The sequence below is a fragment of the Phalacrocorax carbo genome, chromosome 1 (assembly GCF_963921805.1).
Source record: "Phalacrocorax carbo chromosome 1, bPhaCar2.1, whole genome shotgun sequence".
NCBI classification, from domain to species: Eukaryota; Metazoa; Chordata; class Aves; order Suliformes; family Phalacrocoracidae; genus Phalacrocorax; species Phalacrocorax carbo.
This window is the reverse complement of record NC_087513.1, coordinates 75415600-75432327: the sequence shown is the minus strand read 5'-3', so window position 1 is coordinate 75432327 and position 16728 is coordinate 75415600. Positions and strand designations below refer to the sequence as shown.

Here is a 16728-nt window from a genome sequence, read left to right as displayed (position 1 = left end):
ATGTGGCCCTGTGTTTGGTATCTTCAGGTGCTTCAAGCAAGAGGAGCTGTAATGGGTGCAGATACTAGAGCTTTCCAGGAACTGTTCAAATACAAGTGCAGCTCTGTTCACTGTAGCTCCTTTGAATTCACTTTCTGTGCCTGTAGTGGCAGACAAATTTGCTGGCAAACATTTTGCAAAAAAAAAGGCATTGATCCAGAAAGGCACTGTGCACAAACTAAGCTTAGTATAAATGAGTGCACCTGTGCTTAACGCTAAGCACGTGATGAATTCTCTGCTAGATCCTAGCCAAAATAAATTTAAAATAAATATCGGAGCGTACTCATAGAAAATGAATGTTGGTCTTGTAAGCAGAAACGTATGCAGCAGAAATAGGAGTCTGCTGCTCCGTGTGTCCGCTGGGTATATCCAGCAGGGAGAGTCATGTGAGCTCCTTTCGAGCTCACCAGTGGAGCTGGTGAAAACAGGTTTTGATTGGAATGAGTTATGACCCATTGAAAATGGCATCATGCGTAACCACAGTAAATTGTCATAATGAGATCACGAGGCTCAAAAAAGTGGGCAGCAAGGAAGGAGGCCTCATTCCACCAGCGCACACAGCTGACTGAGCCCTGGGCTGTAGAATGTAATGGAGGGGCACGGTCTTCGTCCCTGAACATCTTGTCATTTTAGTGACAGGACCAGAGGTTGCACAGCCAGACAAAAACTCAGTAGAAGTTTTGACTTAAAAAACAGAAAACAAGCCAAAATTCTTATGGCTTTGCATTTAGTCTTATCCAGGGTAACACAGGGGACCGGGCTAACACAAATAGTGGAAAAACATGAATACCGTAAGTGCTTCCATGCGTACTGAGGGTTAGCTTGGTTGTTTCTAGACCATGCTGCTGTAGGAGGGGAGGGTTTGGTGATCAGGGCAGAGTACTACATAGATGAAAGCAACTCTCTCTGGAAGCATGATAAAGCCGTATTCACTTGATGTGTCCCTGGGCTCATAGCTCTGCCAGGCCAGCCCGTGTAGAACCTGCTCACATACGGCTGCCCTGGGCTGCCCAGCCGTAAATACTGCAGAATCATCGGTGGCATTTGTATTTTCATGGTGAGGCAAAGCCTGAGACTACAGTAAGTTCAATGCACTTAAAACCTTACTAGATACCAAGCCCTGACAACTTAAGTAGCACAGTTCTTGCCTGCCATGAGTCTTGTAGGTGGACTTCTGGAAAGAACTCCTTTCCTTTGCTCCTCTCCTCTCCTCTTTTCTTCCTTTTCTTTTCGATACAGTGCTATTTGTGTGGGGCCATTCACAGTGCAGGAGTCTGGAAGAAACACGCTCCAGCTCATTCTGTTTCTCTTCTAAAGTTGTCAAGTGCATGTGTCCGTAGAGGCCCGTTGCAAAACACCATGCATATGATCTAACCACATCCTCCCACTTCCCCCAAGGTGGAGGGCAGAGATGCATTGATGTAACCCATCGCCAGCTACAGGACCTGTTTCCCTTGTCTCATGCCTTAAGGCAAACCGGGTTGCTTGCCACATGGTTGCCACTCCTCCTAGGCTTGCACCCTCCAGCCTCCTCTGTCTGTTACGCTTCGCACACAATTATCTGTGCCCCCGAGCCATGGAGACAATTCAGGCTCATACTGATACACAGCATCTTCCTGACTTGTATCATCTGTTTACAGTATTTTTATGATGATTCAGTTCATAGCCTGAGTCCATGAACAGAGGGACACCCAACTGAGTGCTATTCTATGCAGTGCTTGGTCCTTAACAGGTTAGCCCTCGGCCATGGGGTTGCGCTTACATTTGCCTAAGGTGTACAATCTGAATAGCATGCTGAAGTCTAAGCCATTCCCAGGACCCCAAATCTTCTGTTATGGGCGCCTGAATTCAATCCAGGGTCCCTCTGCTCTTGCAGTAGGCACACTCCAGGCCAGTCTGGAGAGGACTCTGGCTTATCTTGTTTTCCTGATGTTGGCTCACTGACATTGCTGCAAGGACAGCCAAAATAGATGGAGGCCAGCCAAGCTGAAGAGACAGTGGGGAAATGTGTCCCTGCATACACTTAAGAGCAAAGCGCGGGGAGCACTCAGGCTTTCCTTGTGCTACTGTACCAGAGAAGTCTCCCCAGAGCTGACCCAGTGGGCGTTTCTGCATGCCAGAGCCACGGATGAATGTGCCGACACTGCCCACGCTGCAATACAGGTGCAGCTGTGAGGAACCAAGATTTTGCAGTTGGTGCCTTCTTTGTAGCTAAGGAGAACCAAGAATAAAAGTGCTTGTGTTAAATAATTTCTGAATTTACTGCTTCTTAAGGTCACTTGCTGTGTGTCATCCGGCAAGTAGAAGTCCTGAGTTTTCTTTCTCCAGTCTCAGCTTGGTAGCACTGCATAAACCCCTACTAACATTACTAATTTTTCTAATACCCATGTAGGACAAGAATTTGGACTGGTTCCCCCGGATGAGAGCCATGTCCCTTGTTAGCAATGAAGGCGACAATGAGCAAAATGAAATTAGGAACCTGCAAGAGAGGCTGGAGTCAACGATGAGCCTTGTAAAACAGCTTTCCAGTCAGCTTGCTGAGCTCAAGGAACAGGTAAGTGTCCTGTAGTGGGTAGCAACCTGAGCGGGTGTGGGTGAACATGCTACCTTTCTTCAGGTCACAGTCAGGACAGTGTTACAAAAGAGACTTTTGTCTTAGAAAGGTTTCATCTTTCCTTCCAGTAAGCTTTCTGAGTAGATACACTGATATGGGCTTGGAATGAAATTGTACTTCATTAGCAACAGCAAAGAACAGGTAAGGAGAAAAGCCGAGGGGGAATTAGTTATGAAATCCTCCCAGTGAGTGTGCGAGGACAGAGGGAAAACTGCAGGAGCGATGACAGGCTCTGCATAACCCAGCAATAAAAAAGGCGTAGCATGAGAAATACCTGCGTACTGATGGGAATCAGTAGAAAAGCTTTCTGAATCTGACACTTGGATTTTTTTCCCCCCACTAAGAATATCAACAGTGCTGTTGCAAAAACAATTTGCTGAGCCTGTTGCTTTGCTTGTGCCACCCTTGTCTTTGCGCTCCTCCCGCAGCTCCCCCTTCTCTCCTGTATGGAGCACGAGCTGCTGGCCTCCCTTAAAGCCCTGCTCCTGCCTAAACCACATTACATGTTTTCTCCCACTTCAGTATCAAAAGGCCAGCTCCTTTTTTGCTGCAGATGCTGGTCACCTCTGGTTTGCTCATTACAGTTTCAGAAAATCGTCTTTGTGTTTTCTTTATGGGAAGCACTTCAGTGGCATCAGCAGTTACCTAATTATCCCTCTTCAAATCCCTCTTTAAAACTCCTTTTCCCCGTTAAAAACTCGACAAAGGTTTAGGCTGGATGTGATGAGACCCTTGCTTATTGTGCTTACCCATACTGTCCTGGTGGTTTTTTCGTCCTCCCCTGGCTGAATCTGTTCTCTCCTGGCTTAAATTTAAACTCTCTGGGGCTGGGACCATCTTTTAATTCCATGATTGTACAGCACCAAGTGCAAATGCTGACCCTCTGCAGGGCTACACAATGTGACAGCAGCACAAATAATGCGCTCTAAGACCTGCTGCTGGAGAAGAATAATGTACAAATCAGAATAAAATGTCCATACTTTGCAGGGAACAGACCTCCCACTTCAAAGGCATCTCTTGTAATTTTCAATGCTGAAGAAAAGAATTCCACTCCCTGTTGTTTTGCTTGTATGTATGTTGCTCTGTGAGTGCTAAATAATAGTAAAAAGAAAAAAAAAAAAAAAAAAAGAAAAAAATTCTCAACTCATCTCTCTCTGCCTTTCCACCTTAGATGACAGAACAAAGAAAAAATAAGCAGAGGCTGGGCTTTCTTGGATCAAACACACCCCATGTGAATCATCACATGCCACCACCCTGATACCACGGGGAGAAGCCGTGACTAGCCTTTCATCAGTATTCCTGCTTTATTATAGAATAAAAAGCTGAGATTGAGAGGAGTGAACAGTGCCTATTGTTACAAAGTTAAAAACAACCAAGTGCCAAGATGTTAAGTGGTTTAGCTCTGGGAACAATTTGTAGCTGTTTTTCGTGGTTGAAAGGGACCACAACCTAGAATGCGAGAGATACAAGGGAGCTCGTTTGTATTCATTCACGGGGCCGGCTCAGCTGCGTTTGCACTCTGCAACTTGATGGCTTCGGTGGTCGCTGCCGTGCGCAGCGGAGGTCAGGGCAGCGTTTGGCCGCATCCTTAGAGCTGCCTTCAGACTTCTCCCTAAAGCGCTGGGATAACCAAGATGAGCAGAAGAAGGAGAAATGTTTATTGACGCAAATACAACAGCCTGGTTCGGAATCAATAGAAGTCGTTTCTGGCTGATTTGCCAAATAGCAACATTAGTCATATTTGCTTGGCATTTACTATTTTTTAATTACCATAAATATGTCAGTTGGGTGAGCAATAATGTTGCTTCAAGTAACTTCTACTAGGAGGGAAAGGGGAGAAACCTCAAAAGACTTAAAAAAAAAAAAAAAAGAAAAAAATTTAAAAAGAGCTGCAAAGAGAAACATTAACGCTTTTGAATTTTAGCTGTCACCATGCAATTTCTTATTTATAACATGGAGCACAATGGATCTACAGCTGTGGGAATGTTATGCACATAACACTGACAACATAACTGGAAGTGATTTCTTTCTCCTGGCTTCAGATGTTCTCGATTAATGTGGCCGTGAGATTTCACATACTGAGGAGTTAAACTGTGTTTTAAATTCAAGTTCCAATGGAGGATTCAGGAAAAAAAAATATACCTGTAGTTTAAAGCCTGTATGGGATTATATTTTAAAAAAAAAAGCTTAGAAATGTCTTTCTGTATGGAGCTGTAATGGTGTCATTACATTCCATAAACTCATCTTCAGCAAGAGTTGACTTGAGTAAATAAGCACCGTATTCTGCCAGCTTTCTTCTGAGCTAAAGATCATGGGCCTTTGCCTGCCCTTCCTGCTTTCAGGGGCTTGCAGGACTGGCCTGGCTGGTGGGGGACGGGGGGCAACGCCGGAGGAGTTCCTTCCAGCTCTAGGCTCTACAAAAGGCAGCAGCCGAGACAGCCGTGCAGGTTTCTGCTGTGTCCTGTATTTCTTGGGATGGCTTTAAAAGAAAAGTTGCAGGTTTTCCACAGAGCCCCAGAGGGCTCTTCTCTCTTTTAGGAGAAGATTTTTGGGGCACAAATGAGAGTCGTGGTCCCAGTTCACTTTCGTTTTCAGTGGGTTTTGGGTACCTGATTGTCCTCAGTGCATCTGAAAATACACCTCTGTTACGTGGAGTCAATTTTTAAACCAAACCATTTTTGCAATGATTTTTCCCCCGTAACATTTCCATTTTGTTATAAAAGCCATTTTGATAAAAGGCGAAAATATTATTGGCTCCACTATCTCTAGTTTCTCCCAGAAGAAACGCAGTCATCTTATTTAAGGCACAGTTCAAACCAACAGACCTAGAGTGAAGGGAAGGAAAGGGCATTTCCCTCTCTTTGTCCCAAATTCCAACCTGTTCTTGGAAGCTGCCTCTTTTTTTGTGCCAGTGAGGTGGCTGAGATAAAAATAATATACTTTAGGGTCTGATTCTTCTGCTGTTAAAACATTTCCCATTGGCTTCACTTGTGTCCTTCAAAAATCCTGTGTGGAAAGCAAAGATCTGTGTATTTTATGGAAAGAAAATATCTTCTTGTTGACTTCCCTTTAGTCCACAGAGCATCCCGCTTGTGAGAGGTGATGGCCATTTCCAGGTTTAGGGTCTATTTTTCCTGTAAGAAATTCTCTCAAATCCAGCCAGTGCTCTGCCTCCCCGTGCTAAGGTGAAGAGTAATTGGTGGTGATCAGAAATAGCACAAGGCCACTGAAAGTGAGTGATGGGGGCCTAAATTTTCTACAACTCCTCTGCGGGTGCCAGGCTCGCAGCCTCGCCGCAGCCAGACGTCAGCTGCTTCCCGGGCAGAGGGAGTGTGTGAAGGCAATGGGAGCTGGGTTGAGCTGGTCAATAGCTGCGTGTTTGCTTCCAAGACTGGAGTTACCTTTTCCACAACAGTCTGGTCTTTGGAGAGCAGATGTGGCTGTGGCATGGGGAGCTGATGGTGGGAAAGCTGCTAGGTCAAAGCAGAATACAGAAGAGTGTTGGTCTTCAATAAATGACAGGTATTTTAGGAATACACCTTGGAGTGTGCCTTCCCTTCATGCTTACTCTGTATGAGGTTTTGATAGTACTGCTGCAGCTTCACTGTGGTGGTGAAAACCCCTTCCGTAAGCCTCATCTGTCAGCGAGGATGGGGCTTCATGTACCAGTTGGTGTTGGGCACTGAGAGACTTGCAGTGAATTGATTCTAAGAGTCTGCATCAGCCACACACCGTGCAGTAACCAGCCACCAGTGTAACATAAAGCCAGATTTGCCTTTTTGACTAGACCTTTTGTACATCACGAAGCCAAAGGACTTGCACACAAAGTCAGCGGTAAGTTGGTAGAGAATCAGATCCTGCAGGTGTATTAATTCAAACTATTTTATGCAGTTCATCAGATCTAGTCACAGCTTCTGTTTCAAGAGCAATTTCCTCTTCCTCACACATAGGCTTGTTAGAGGTATAAAGCACAGTTTAATGGAAAGAAGATAAATTAAACGCTCACTATTTATTGGGGGGTCGGCTAATACTGGAAGTGGTTGGCATTTTTCTTGTTTACACTCAGAAAAAGCAAATGAACCACTGCACATCAAGGGAGGTTTCTGCTGTTGGAGCTGGAAAAACTTGAGACTCGATGCATTTGTGCCCTGATCTGGCCTGGAGTTTTGTGCTGCTGGTGCTTTCTCTGTCTCGCACCCCAGATGATGTCCCCAAGGCTCAAGAGCCCAAATACTGCTCTCCAGAAGGGAGAGCTACAATATCAAAGAGCTAACAGATGCCGATTAGCCTTTGCCACGGTGCCTTTCTGCTGTTGATAGCTTCCGAGAGAGACCTCCGTAATCAATAACAGTAGGTGATGCTACTTGCACAGATTGTAAATATATTTCCCTGAGCATTTTGACATTTTTGCTGATTCTGCCAAAGCTTAGGCCCTGCCCTTCAGCTCTCATCCATGTGAGCAATCTGTACACTCACACGTGGTAACTTAAAGAAGAGACTTCTTACGTGAATGATAGTTGCAGGGCCAGAGCCTAAGCCTTAAAGATTGTGAAATATCCCTATCAATGAGTTTATAACAAAAAAAAAAAAATAATTGTTTTATACATATATTTATATGTATATCTTTGTTTAATGCAGCTGGGGTATCCTCTTCTTAGGCAAGCATCATTTACCTTACCTATTTATATGAAATGATTGCAAAGAAGTTAAAACATCTAAGAGCTTTTAATGCCTTAGAGGGATTTATAATTATAAGCTCCTAGACAGTTAAAATCACCTTAAGCAAATATGTCCATTGCTGCTGAATGTAACTTTTAATAAAGTGTGTCATTTTATATATGTCTGTCTCACTCATTCTTGGTGCTAGAGGTGCGGGGAAGTGCGTGTTGCTGAACTGAAGACTGCTGGGATATCCAGGCTGGTCGTCTTGCAGACCAGACCAGGTTGTGGGTATGCATCCATTTCTTCTAAGTGACAAAGCAGGTGGCATCATAGAGTCCTGAATGGATGGAGGCTGAATCCAGCAATGAAAACAAAGATTAATTTTAATTCAGGGACAAATTGTTCCATTGAGGAGAATGGGCCGGATTGCCACCTTTCCTGAAGGTTGGGTGGCAATTAGGTGTGTAACTTGCTCAAGTGCTTTTGGTTTAGTCCATAACTGGCAGGCTGGAGACAGCCCTGGTTGAAGGTGGACAGACACAGGGATCATGATGGATGTGAGCGTCACTGGTGGAGAGGAACAGGCTCAAGCCAAATGGCCTCAGGGTTTTCCGCTGGTGCCTAAGGGTTGTTAGCTCTCGCTGCCTCCTCCGGTCTGTCAGGAGGAATCAGCAACTCGCTGCGAGGCTTTGAACATCCTGAGCACCACGTACTGCAGTCAGCAGAAGCGAGGTGACATCCCGTCCTCGTGTTCCTCAGAGGAGCAGCAGGGCAGTCCCACCAGGGCTGTCAGCTGGCCATGCTTGTGAGCAGCAGAGAGCACGTGATGTGCACGCTGGTGTGTGTGTGCATGTAGGGGATCTGTGGCTTCATCAGCCAACGGCCTTTCAAGACAGAATTGCTGGTGGTGCTTAGGAGCCTCTCACTGTCCATCACATGTTCCCAGTGCCAGTCTAAGTCCTTAATTTTGGGAATCCAGCCTTCAAATAATACAGATGCAGAGGTTAAAGGCTTGAAGGCTTGATGTGACTTGTCTTACTATGTTGGGGGCTTTTGTGTGTGTGAGTTTTTTGGTGCCTTTGTTTTTTCTTTTTTTTTTTCATATAGCTCCTTCAAGTAGCACTTGGAGAGAGGGTTTTCCCCTCTCTTCTAGGTGGAAGGATTGAGGAAGGCAAACAGCCAAAAACCACTGTCTCCCTCAACCGAGACAACTCGGGCTGAGGAAATCTGTGGTCTTGTGAAAAAAGGAAGCGTCCTACAAACCTGTGACAGGAGAACTACAACATACAAGTGCTTTTTTTATTCCACCTATGTTCATTACAGAAAGTCAATATTTATGAGGAAAAGAATGAGGCCTCTTCTTAGTGAGAGAAAGCCTACTAATTAATTAATAAGAAAAATCCTATTAAATAGAGCATGCTGTTGTTTCTGTGCACTTGTTATACCAACCTGCTGAGTTTCTGGGTAGAATTAACTTTCTTTTATATTCTGTGGTATGACTTTAAAGTTAAATAGGAAGGGACTTGTTTGCTACCAGGTTTCTTAGATCGTTCTGCAAAAAGTATTTCCTAAGAGAAAATGGGTTTTCATACAGTAAACTTTCAACCTAAGATTACAGCCATATTTTTTAAAAAAAAGCCCTCAAACCACAACTAAGCTCCTAAGCCCAAATGGGAGCAGTTCTGCGTGCAGAACTGAGAACCTAGCGCCGAGGCTTGCATTTTTTAAAATGTTTTCCCCAAGTGTATATTTTAAATCAAAAAGCATTTCAGGGAGCAAGTATCTCCCTCAGCATCAGCTGCGTAGACATCAGTGGGCTCACACCAGTGTAGCCTACAGGCCAATTCAGCCTCGCTGTTTCCACCATCACTGCTGCTGTGACAAAAGCATCTGCAGGCGAGGATGTTTCCTTCAGAAAGAGCATTCTTGTTTTCTGGAGAGGGCCGCCAAGTTTATTTTGAAGTGGAGAAAACTGAGATTTAAGGCTGCTAACCTCTCTGCTGTCCTGGGATGCCCACAGGAGTGACCAGCAGCGTGGCTCCTGTTTGCAGGCGCCCATACTGAATGCCCCGTATTTGCATAAAATCACCCCAAACTGCTCAGAAGAAACTCAAGCTCTAGGGATTTTAAATGTGGAGTAGTGTATTGCTACCATTGGGTCACACTTGTCCACTCTATTTATATGCTGTACTTTTTTAGTCTGAAGCAGGAAGCTGCAAGGCATAAGACAAATAGCCTTTATTACTTTGCTATTTCAATGTGTTTCTCTTGCTGCAAACAGCCAAGAGTTACTCTTTTTTATTTGTTCGGTAGGTTTCTTACTCTGTGACCCCCATCCCTCACCATGTCTCTGCCTTTGTCTGCTGCCACTTAGGTAAGGTGAGACCTGGCCTTTTCCAGAACCACGGGCCATTACCTGAGAAGCCAAACCAATAAGCTAAATCTGTAGGAGTACAGTCAAACTGTCAGTGTCTTATCCTTAAGATTTTAATAACTCTGTTTAAATGTCGTAGATTATGTTGTCAACTAACACATTCAGTATCTGACTTGGTACGAGCAGGAGTTTTTTTAACAGCCCTTCTTGTGGTAAATTGTTGCACAATCTTCAACCCCTTGTCTGGAGTTCGAAGCCATCTATAGCCTGTTAAACAAACTGTGGAGATGGCAAAGTTGATAGGAAGAAATAAATGGCTTCTGTTCCAAATTTTAACCTAATCCGCTGGAAGAAAACCGTGCCCCAGTGGTGGGAGCCAGCAGAGATCCATTGCCTGAGCCAGGCTGAGCCCTGGCCCTGTGGTGGCTTGCAGTGGTGGAGGTCACCGTCGCAGCTGCGCCGTTGCCTTGGGAAGCGGGCAGCAGCCGCATGGCCTTTGCTGAGGCAACGCTCACACCCATGTGCAAGGCTGTGGGGTCAACCGAGGCATTGCTTTATGTGGGCCCTGTCACACCCCCATTCAAAGCCCTGCAATTTCATCCAGATGGCAAGAGCAGTGTGGGGATACAGTTACAGCCCAAAGGTTCCAAATCCCTTTATAAAGTATTCCCCTCTGGCCCCCAAAGTCAGCAACATGCTCTATAGGCTTTGTTGCCAATAACACTAGTTGCCACGTAAGCCACGGGCTCTGGCACATCGTCACAATTTTGTGTAATGGCCTTCAACTGTGATATGTCAACCTGAATTTCACAATCCTCTCCTAGGAGCATTTGCTCTCTTAGCAAAGAAATAAAGGTATATTCGCTTGCCCTTCCTGCCCTGCCCTGTCAGCATTATGGCATGAAAAGCCCAGGAACTGTGTTAACTTGGGCACTGTTGCAGAGACCTGCAGCTGTGTTCAGCAGAGCACAGGGCAACTTTGAAATGGGGTTCAAAAAAAAAAAACCATTTTTAGTCTTGAGTTGATCTTGGATGGTGGCAGTTGGCTCAGAGTTCATTGGGGTTTTTTTTCAAGTCAACTTTTGCTGGCTTTGAGGTTGGTTCAGGCCCATTCGTAGCCCACCAGGGAGCTGTAATGGTGGCTTTATCTGGCATGAAAGTTTTCACCCTAATTTGATAAAGACAGCAGAATTCTTGGTGCCTCCAAAAAACCCTCCCAGCCCTTCATCTTTCTGAGAATTGAGGGTATATGTGTTATGGAAGAGCATGTGTGGTTTGTGCACGTGCAACTCAGACTGAGGGTACTTGGGAATACTGGCGTGCAGAGGTAAGGGTGCGTTGACTGCAGTCCTAAACAAGTAGAGCAGCTGGCGTTGTGAGCACTGCCATCCCATGGGAAATATAGATTTTTCTGCCTGTGGCAGGACTTTGCTGCTAAAGGAGGAGAGGAGTCAAGAGAGGGGAGTTCAGTCCCTGGAGCCATCATGCTCTTCCCATGCAAACATAAACATCTGCCCAGGTCCCTGTTTGCTCAGCTGGGATGTGGGAAGATGCTAGCAGAGGTATCACACACCTAGCCAAAGACTGTGAGAGTTGTAACACATTACTGTTACAGATACAATTTCTCATGCAGAAAAAGAAAGGGAAGGAAGGAGAGTTCAGGGGAAGATCTCAAGGGTACAGGAAAATGTTGTCAGAAATGGTGGTTTTACTGGAGGGGATTACTAAAAGTTTACTCATGAGCTATTATGAAGAGTTACTGTTATCAGAAGTGGAATGCCCATGTCTCTGTCAATCTTGGGTGCCTTTTCAGAAGACAACGCTTAGCCAGAAGCTACTGGTCCAGTGAAATGCCTGTTGCTCAGGGTCCTTGGTCTATGAAATCTGTTTTTTTGAAAGTTTGTCCACAGCACCTCACTTGGGATGAGTGCTCTTTTACATGGTTAGCACAAATCTAAATAAATACAGAAATATAAACTGAGCTGGAAATTTACTGAGTACAAGCTGTCTTGCAAAATTGCCTGTGTTTCCTGGCTCTGGATGGGATGGAAATACCACAAAACTAGCTTCTCTCATAGTAATGTGATACTTCTGCTTCCGGGCTCAGCTGAAAGCAGGAGGTGGGAGCATGTACAAGGAGGAAAAATAAAAGCAAAGGCAAATGATAATCAAGCTTATTTTTAACATGTCAGAATGGAACTATCAATTAGAAAGATCGAAGTGGCCGTTGTGATCATCTACTTGAACATCTTGTATAGTGCAGGCCATAGAGTTTTATCCATCTGGTTCTCTGTAAGCTGAGGTACAGAGCTGGAAAAGGTAGCTAACCTGGCTTGGAAGTCTTCACATGAGTAAGACATGGGGTGTATCTGCTAGGTGGTTCTCACCTGGCTCAAACTTCAACCCAAGTGCCATGTCCAGGTCAAACAAACCTGGTTCCCCATGGGCCATGCTGGTTCCCATCTCTCCAGGGGAGGGGAATCCAGTCTTATGGAATCTCTGGATACAAAGCTGATTCTGCAGTATGGACATTGTAATAGCAGGTCACATCTCTAAGCACCTGGCCTTGTGTGGTGGCTGGGATGTTTGGCCGCTGAGCCGGTGGAGACAGACCCATGCCCACCTCCCCCCAGGCCCATTGCTGCCAGGGCAAGGAGGGCATGCATAAAGTTGTCTTATGGGCTGAATGTGGCTCAGCTGCAATGACACTAGGCAGGTACTGTGGTGCCAGATCACCTTCTCTTTTTTTTTTCTGGAAATACCTTTAATTTTGCCTAGTTCTATTGGTGAGGACTCCCTTTCCAATGGCTTTCCCTCAGCCAGAGGTTCACAGCCACGGTTTCCCCAGTCAAGTGATGGATTATCTTATAAGGTTCCTGTTATTTTTCCAGTCTGGCCAAATTTTTTGAGACAGAAGTTACATCAGCTAAGATGGCAGGAAGGGAACAAAGTGCTATCACTGCTGGTGGTAGGTATCCACAGCAATAATACTCAATGCTGTGAGCAGCCACATCCTTAGGAGAAGATGGTTGGGAAGTGAGGACACTGTACAGATCCTCTCCCCTGATCTGACCTCCAGCACAGCGCTTCACCTTCCTCAGGGTAAAACAGGGGCATCAATCTAACCTGCCTTTGTCACTGTTCACCCAACAGCCTTTGGCAACGCCCTTAAATGAGAGGAGCAAACGCCTGTGTCATCAGGACTGCCCGAGACCTCCCCCCGCCTTTGCCAGCAAATGTCATTTTAACAGCATCTTCTGAGAACTGATTTAGACCACACACGTCCTTCCAGCCAGGCCAGAAAATAACCTTCAGCTAAGTCTGCCCAGGGCTGTTTTGGATCTGGAGATCTGCATTTAGAAATAGTCTTGGTATTTTTAAATGTTGCCTGGAGCCATCTGGTCCCCTCTTCATTTTATGTTTTAATTGTCATTTAGTACTTATTATACAAGCCATTCAAAAGCCAGACAGACGCTGGAGGGAAGCGAGTGAGTCCTGAGCTGAAGCGCACTGAAATCTCTGAAAGTCTTTCCCTGGCTTTCAAAGGGCTTGGGGCTGGCACCCCCACCAAGGGAGCCTGAATGGTTGCAGCTCTGTGGCATCCTGGCTCTGGGACACCGAGGCTGCACATTGCACATCGCTGCTGGGGCCAGGGTCTTGCTGTTGGCTGGAGCCAAGCAAGCCCCTGACGTCTGCAGGGGACCCAGCGCCTCGTGGCTGGTCTCACAGCCAACCCGCCTGAGGTGCAAAGAGGTCAACTGATTTGCTCAGGTCACCAGTGCGTGAGCAAATGACTCATCCCAGATTTTCCTGGCTTCTAAACCTTTGCTCAAACCACAAGGCTGCTTAATGACTTAGCAAGGCTCTAAGGAAGTAAGCTATAAATTGCAAATACGCTATGGCTAAATGACTGGCTAAGGTGTTTTCCACGTGCTGTTTATGAATCCAGAAGAGCTAACTGGCACCTGGGAATTACTGACAGGTTGGGGAAAGCAATTTGTTTGATGAGGCAGAGGCTTTAGAAAAAATTCATTTGCTTAGCCCCCACTCCAGAGCAAAATCTTTCCATCTCCAGCTTTTCTGCCAGACTCGATGCAGAGCCTTGTGCTGTGACCCTGAAGGTAATCTGCTCTTTCTAGAAATAGGACCAGTTTGTACTGCCTCAGCTCAAACTGTCCCAGGCTGTAAATGCATTGCCCAAGTCCTGCTCACCCCCTGGCAGCCCCAGCAGGGCAGGATGGCATGGAGTGTGCATGGTGCCCTGGTGCTGAAGTGCACCCTGATGCACCTTGAGGCTGAGAGTGACATCTCACAGGAGAACAGACGTCCCAAATCAGGCTCAAACACACCTGCACACCCCTCACCAGCACACCAGTTGTGAGACGATGGGCCTATGTTAAGTAGCTCAGTCTTGTGGGATAGCTTAAAGCCCAGCAAAGGGCCTCATCATTTGGGAGTGGTGGCTAAACGAGCTAACCTGTGCTGGGAAAGGTGAAGCTGCTGTTTGGTGACATCTCAGACAGCTTATGCTGGTGGCATCCCGACCCTGGCAACCATCTGAAAACCAGCATTATTTACTTTAGAGGATGCCTCTTGATTTTCTCCCACCAGTTGTGCTGGACTCAGAAGGAGCGTGCTCACATTGACTGGCCACAGGACCAGATAGCGCGGAGGGGCGAGAGGCCTACAAATCCTCCAAGCCAAACCACCCTGGCTTCTCAGCTCCCTCATAGTATGGGCACTTACTTTTGCATTACTGCATCTTAATAATAATCTATTATATTTCAAACATATAAAATAAAACAGGGCACTGAACATCAAGCTGCCCGAATAAGGATTTAATTTTTTTTTTAAGAAAACCCTGAATATCAATGGGCAGACTCAGGGAGTCAGACACTGCACAGAGAAAACAAGAGACGGGGGCCGGATCCAGGCCCCTTCTCGGCCCTGCCACAAGCAGTCCAGCACAGCTGGCACTAATTGGCACTTTCCTTGGCGGCGGATGAAGTGCAGAGGAGACAATGGGGCCTGGGCTGGTTTCTCGTGCCTGGAGGTGATCCCCCAGCACTGAGACCAAAGCCCATTGAGAGCGCAGTAAGGAGGAGTTGCAGCAGTTGCTGCTGCTCTGCTCAGAGAAGACTTTTGGAGTGTAAGTGCACATCCATAGGATGTGTACCCAGCACCCTTGACATCATTGCGTGCCCAGTGGCACACATGAAGAGAAAGCAGGGCATGGAGCACGCCGTGCTGCTGGCCACCAAGTACTGGTGGTGGTCTGGTGGTGGCATGGTAAAGCTTGTGGTCACGTTGGCTGCTCCTGAGCAGCTGGTCAAATCCCTGACTTCCACTGAAACCCTTATCTTTAGGCTTTCAGCAGTGCGCCGCGCTGGAAAGTCGAAGCAGGAGGGTAAAAGGCTTATGAAAAAAGCTGTTGCTTTATGCAATCTTGACATTGCTTCACACAGAGCTGGAAAGAAATATAAGCATGAAGCTGCAACACCTGGAACATGAACCGGCAGCTGGAAAGGAAAGACAAGGGCAAGAGACTACTTCATATTACAATAAAACTTGGCAAGGAGGGATGAAGGAAAGGCACCTTTCTTTTTTTAAGGAAGAAAATGATCATGTAATTTCTGGATTGCATTGTAACAGGGATTTTTTTGTGTGTGAACAGTAATAAATTATTCCAACAGTATCAGATTTTTGTGAAAAGTATATTCGTTATCTTAGACATATCTGTTGGCAGCCTAGAAGCACCGTTTCTTTTGAACTTCAGAAACAAATTCAAATGGGGAAGAAAAGCCCATCCTGACTTTCCAACAAGCCATGCACTGTGGTCAAAAGTGCCCTGAGCACTTGTGCCCTTGCACTGAGGCTTCGAGCCAGTTACAGTCCCTGCACCGTCCCAGCAGCGTGCTGTCTGAACCCCCATGTTTAGCACTACCACCCAGGTTCTCCAAAACTTAAGACATTTTTTAAATTATTTCATGCAATCCAAGCCAAATAAATGTGACGATACTCTTCTTGTTTGTCCCCTGGAGTGGGAACACACAGTTTAGGTTTTGGTCCCTTTTCTCTTTCTTCAGTACAAACAGGAGAAGCAGCTGAAGGACTTGGAAGCTCCAAGGATGAAGTTAAGCTCTTGGGCAGTAACTAGAGATGAGCCAAGGGAAAACAGCTGCAAGCTGGAGACCAGCAGACTTGTCCAGCTCTGTCCTTGGGGAGCGATGGGGAGGGCTGGTCCGTCACCCTGGGAGGCCCTCAGCCCCGGCGGTGCTGGGGGTTTGCCTCCCTCCGCCCCTTCAGCACAGCCCAGTGTGGCTGTGCGCTTCTGCCGCAGCTGGAGAAACCATCCTCCCGGGCGGGAGAAGAGGTGCTCAGCAACCCGTCAGGCTAACAAGCTAATAGCATGCAAGTGCACGTTCGTGCTGGAGTGTTCACCCATATCTACAGCTGCCTGGCAGCTCCCAGCCACACTCGGCACGGCAAAGGGCACCAGGTACAGTCGCACCAGGGATGTAGTGGGGAACAGTGCCTGCTCCAGCCCTTCTGGGGCTGATGTACAGCTTGCAGTGAGTTTCTCAAGGCTATCACCTGCCTGCAGGCATTTTTGCACCTGCCTTTGCAATGAGGAGGCAGGATTTTCTTTGCAATTGCATGACTAATGCTTGATATCCACCTCAGGTGGTGCAGCCCAGGACCAGCAGGACCAGTGCAGCCCAGCAGCAGGACCTGGCCCAGGCTTCATTCAGCTTTACAACACAGTGGTAAAAGCCCATGTTGAACTCTCCCTCCACCTCTCTGTACCAGTCTTGGCATCCCTGGAGATTTTCCTCTAATAATCCTGTCTATGCCATTGACTTATACAATAGTAATTGAGCTTCAAATTTAATTACAGTATGGGAACAAGCTGTCACTTGATTGAAGATAGTTCCTTGACTATTTATTGAAATAAATAGTCTAGTCTTACTGACTTTGCAATTTGAAATGAAGGGACTAGACATAGGGATGTCTTTTATGGCTGTGTTTATATCCTTCC

At 46.3% G+C, this 16728-nt stretch overlaps 1 protein-coding gene across 3 annotated transcripts in view; it reads left to right on the top strand.

The window, feature by feature from the left end:
• The window catches only part of ITPR2 (inositol 1,4,5-trisphosphate receptor type 2), a 279885-nt gene extending 272397 nt beyond the window's left edge, over positions 1 to 7488 (top strand). For all 3 annotated transcript variants that reach the window (XM_064460370.1, XM_064460362.1, XM_064460379.1), the window contains 2 exons: positions 2432 to 2593; positions 3825 to 7488. In XM_064460370.1, the coding sequence (XP_064316440.1) occupies positions 2432 to 2593; positions 3825 to 3911 (249 nt within the window). In that variant the 3' untranslated portion in view covers positions 3912 to 7488. The remainder of the gene's footprint in view (positions 1 to 2431; positions 2594 to 3824) is intronic.
• The last annotated feature ends 9240 nt before the right edge of the window (positions 7489 to 16728 follow it).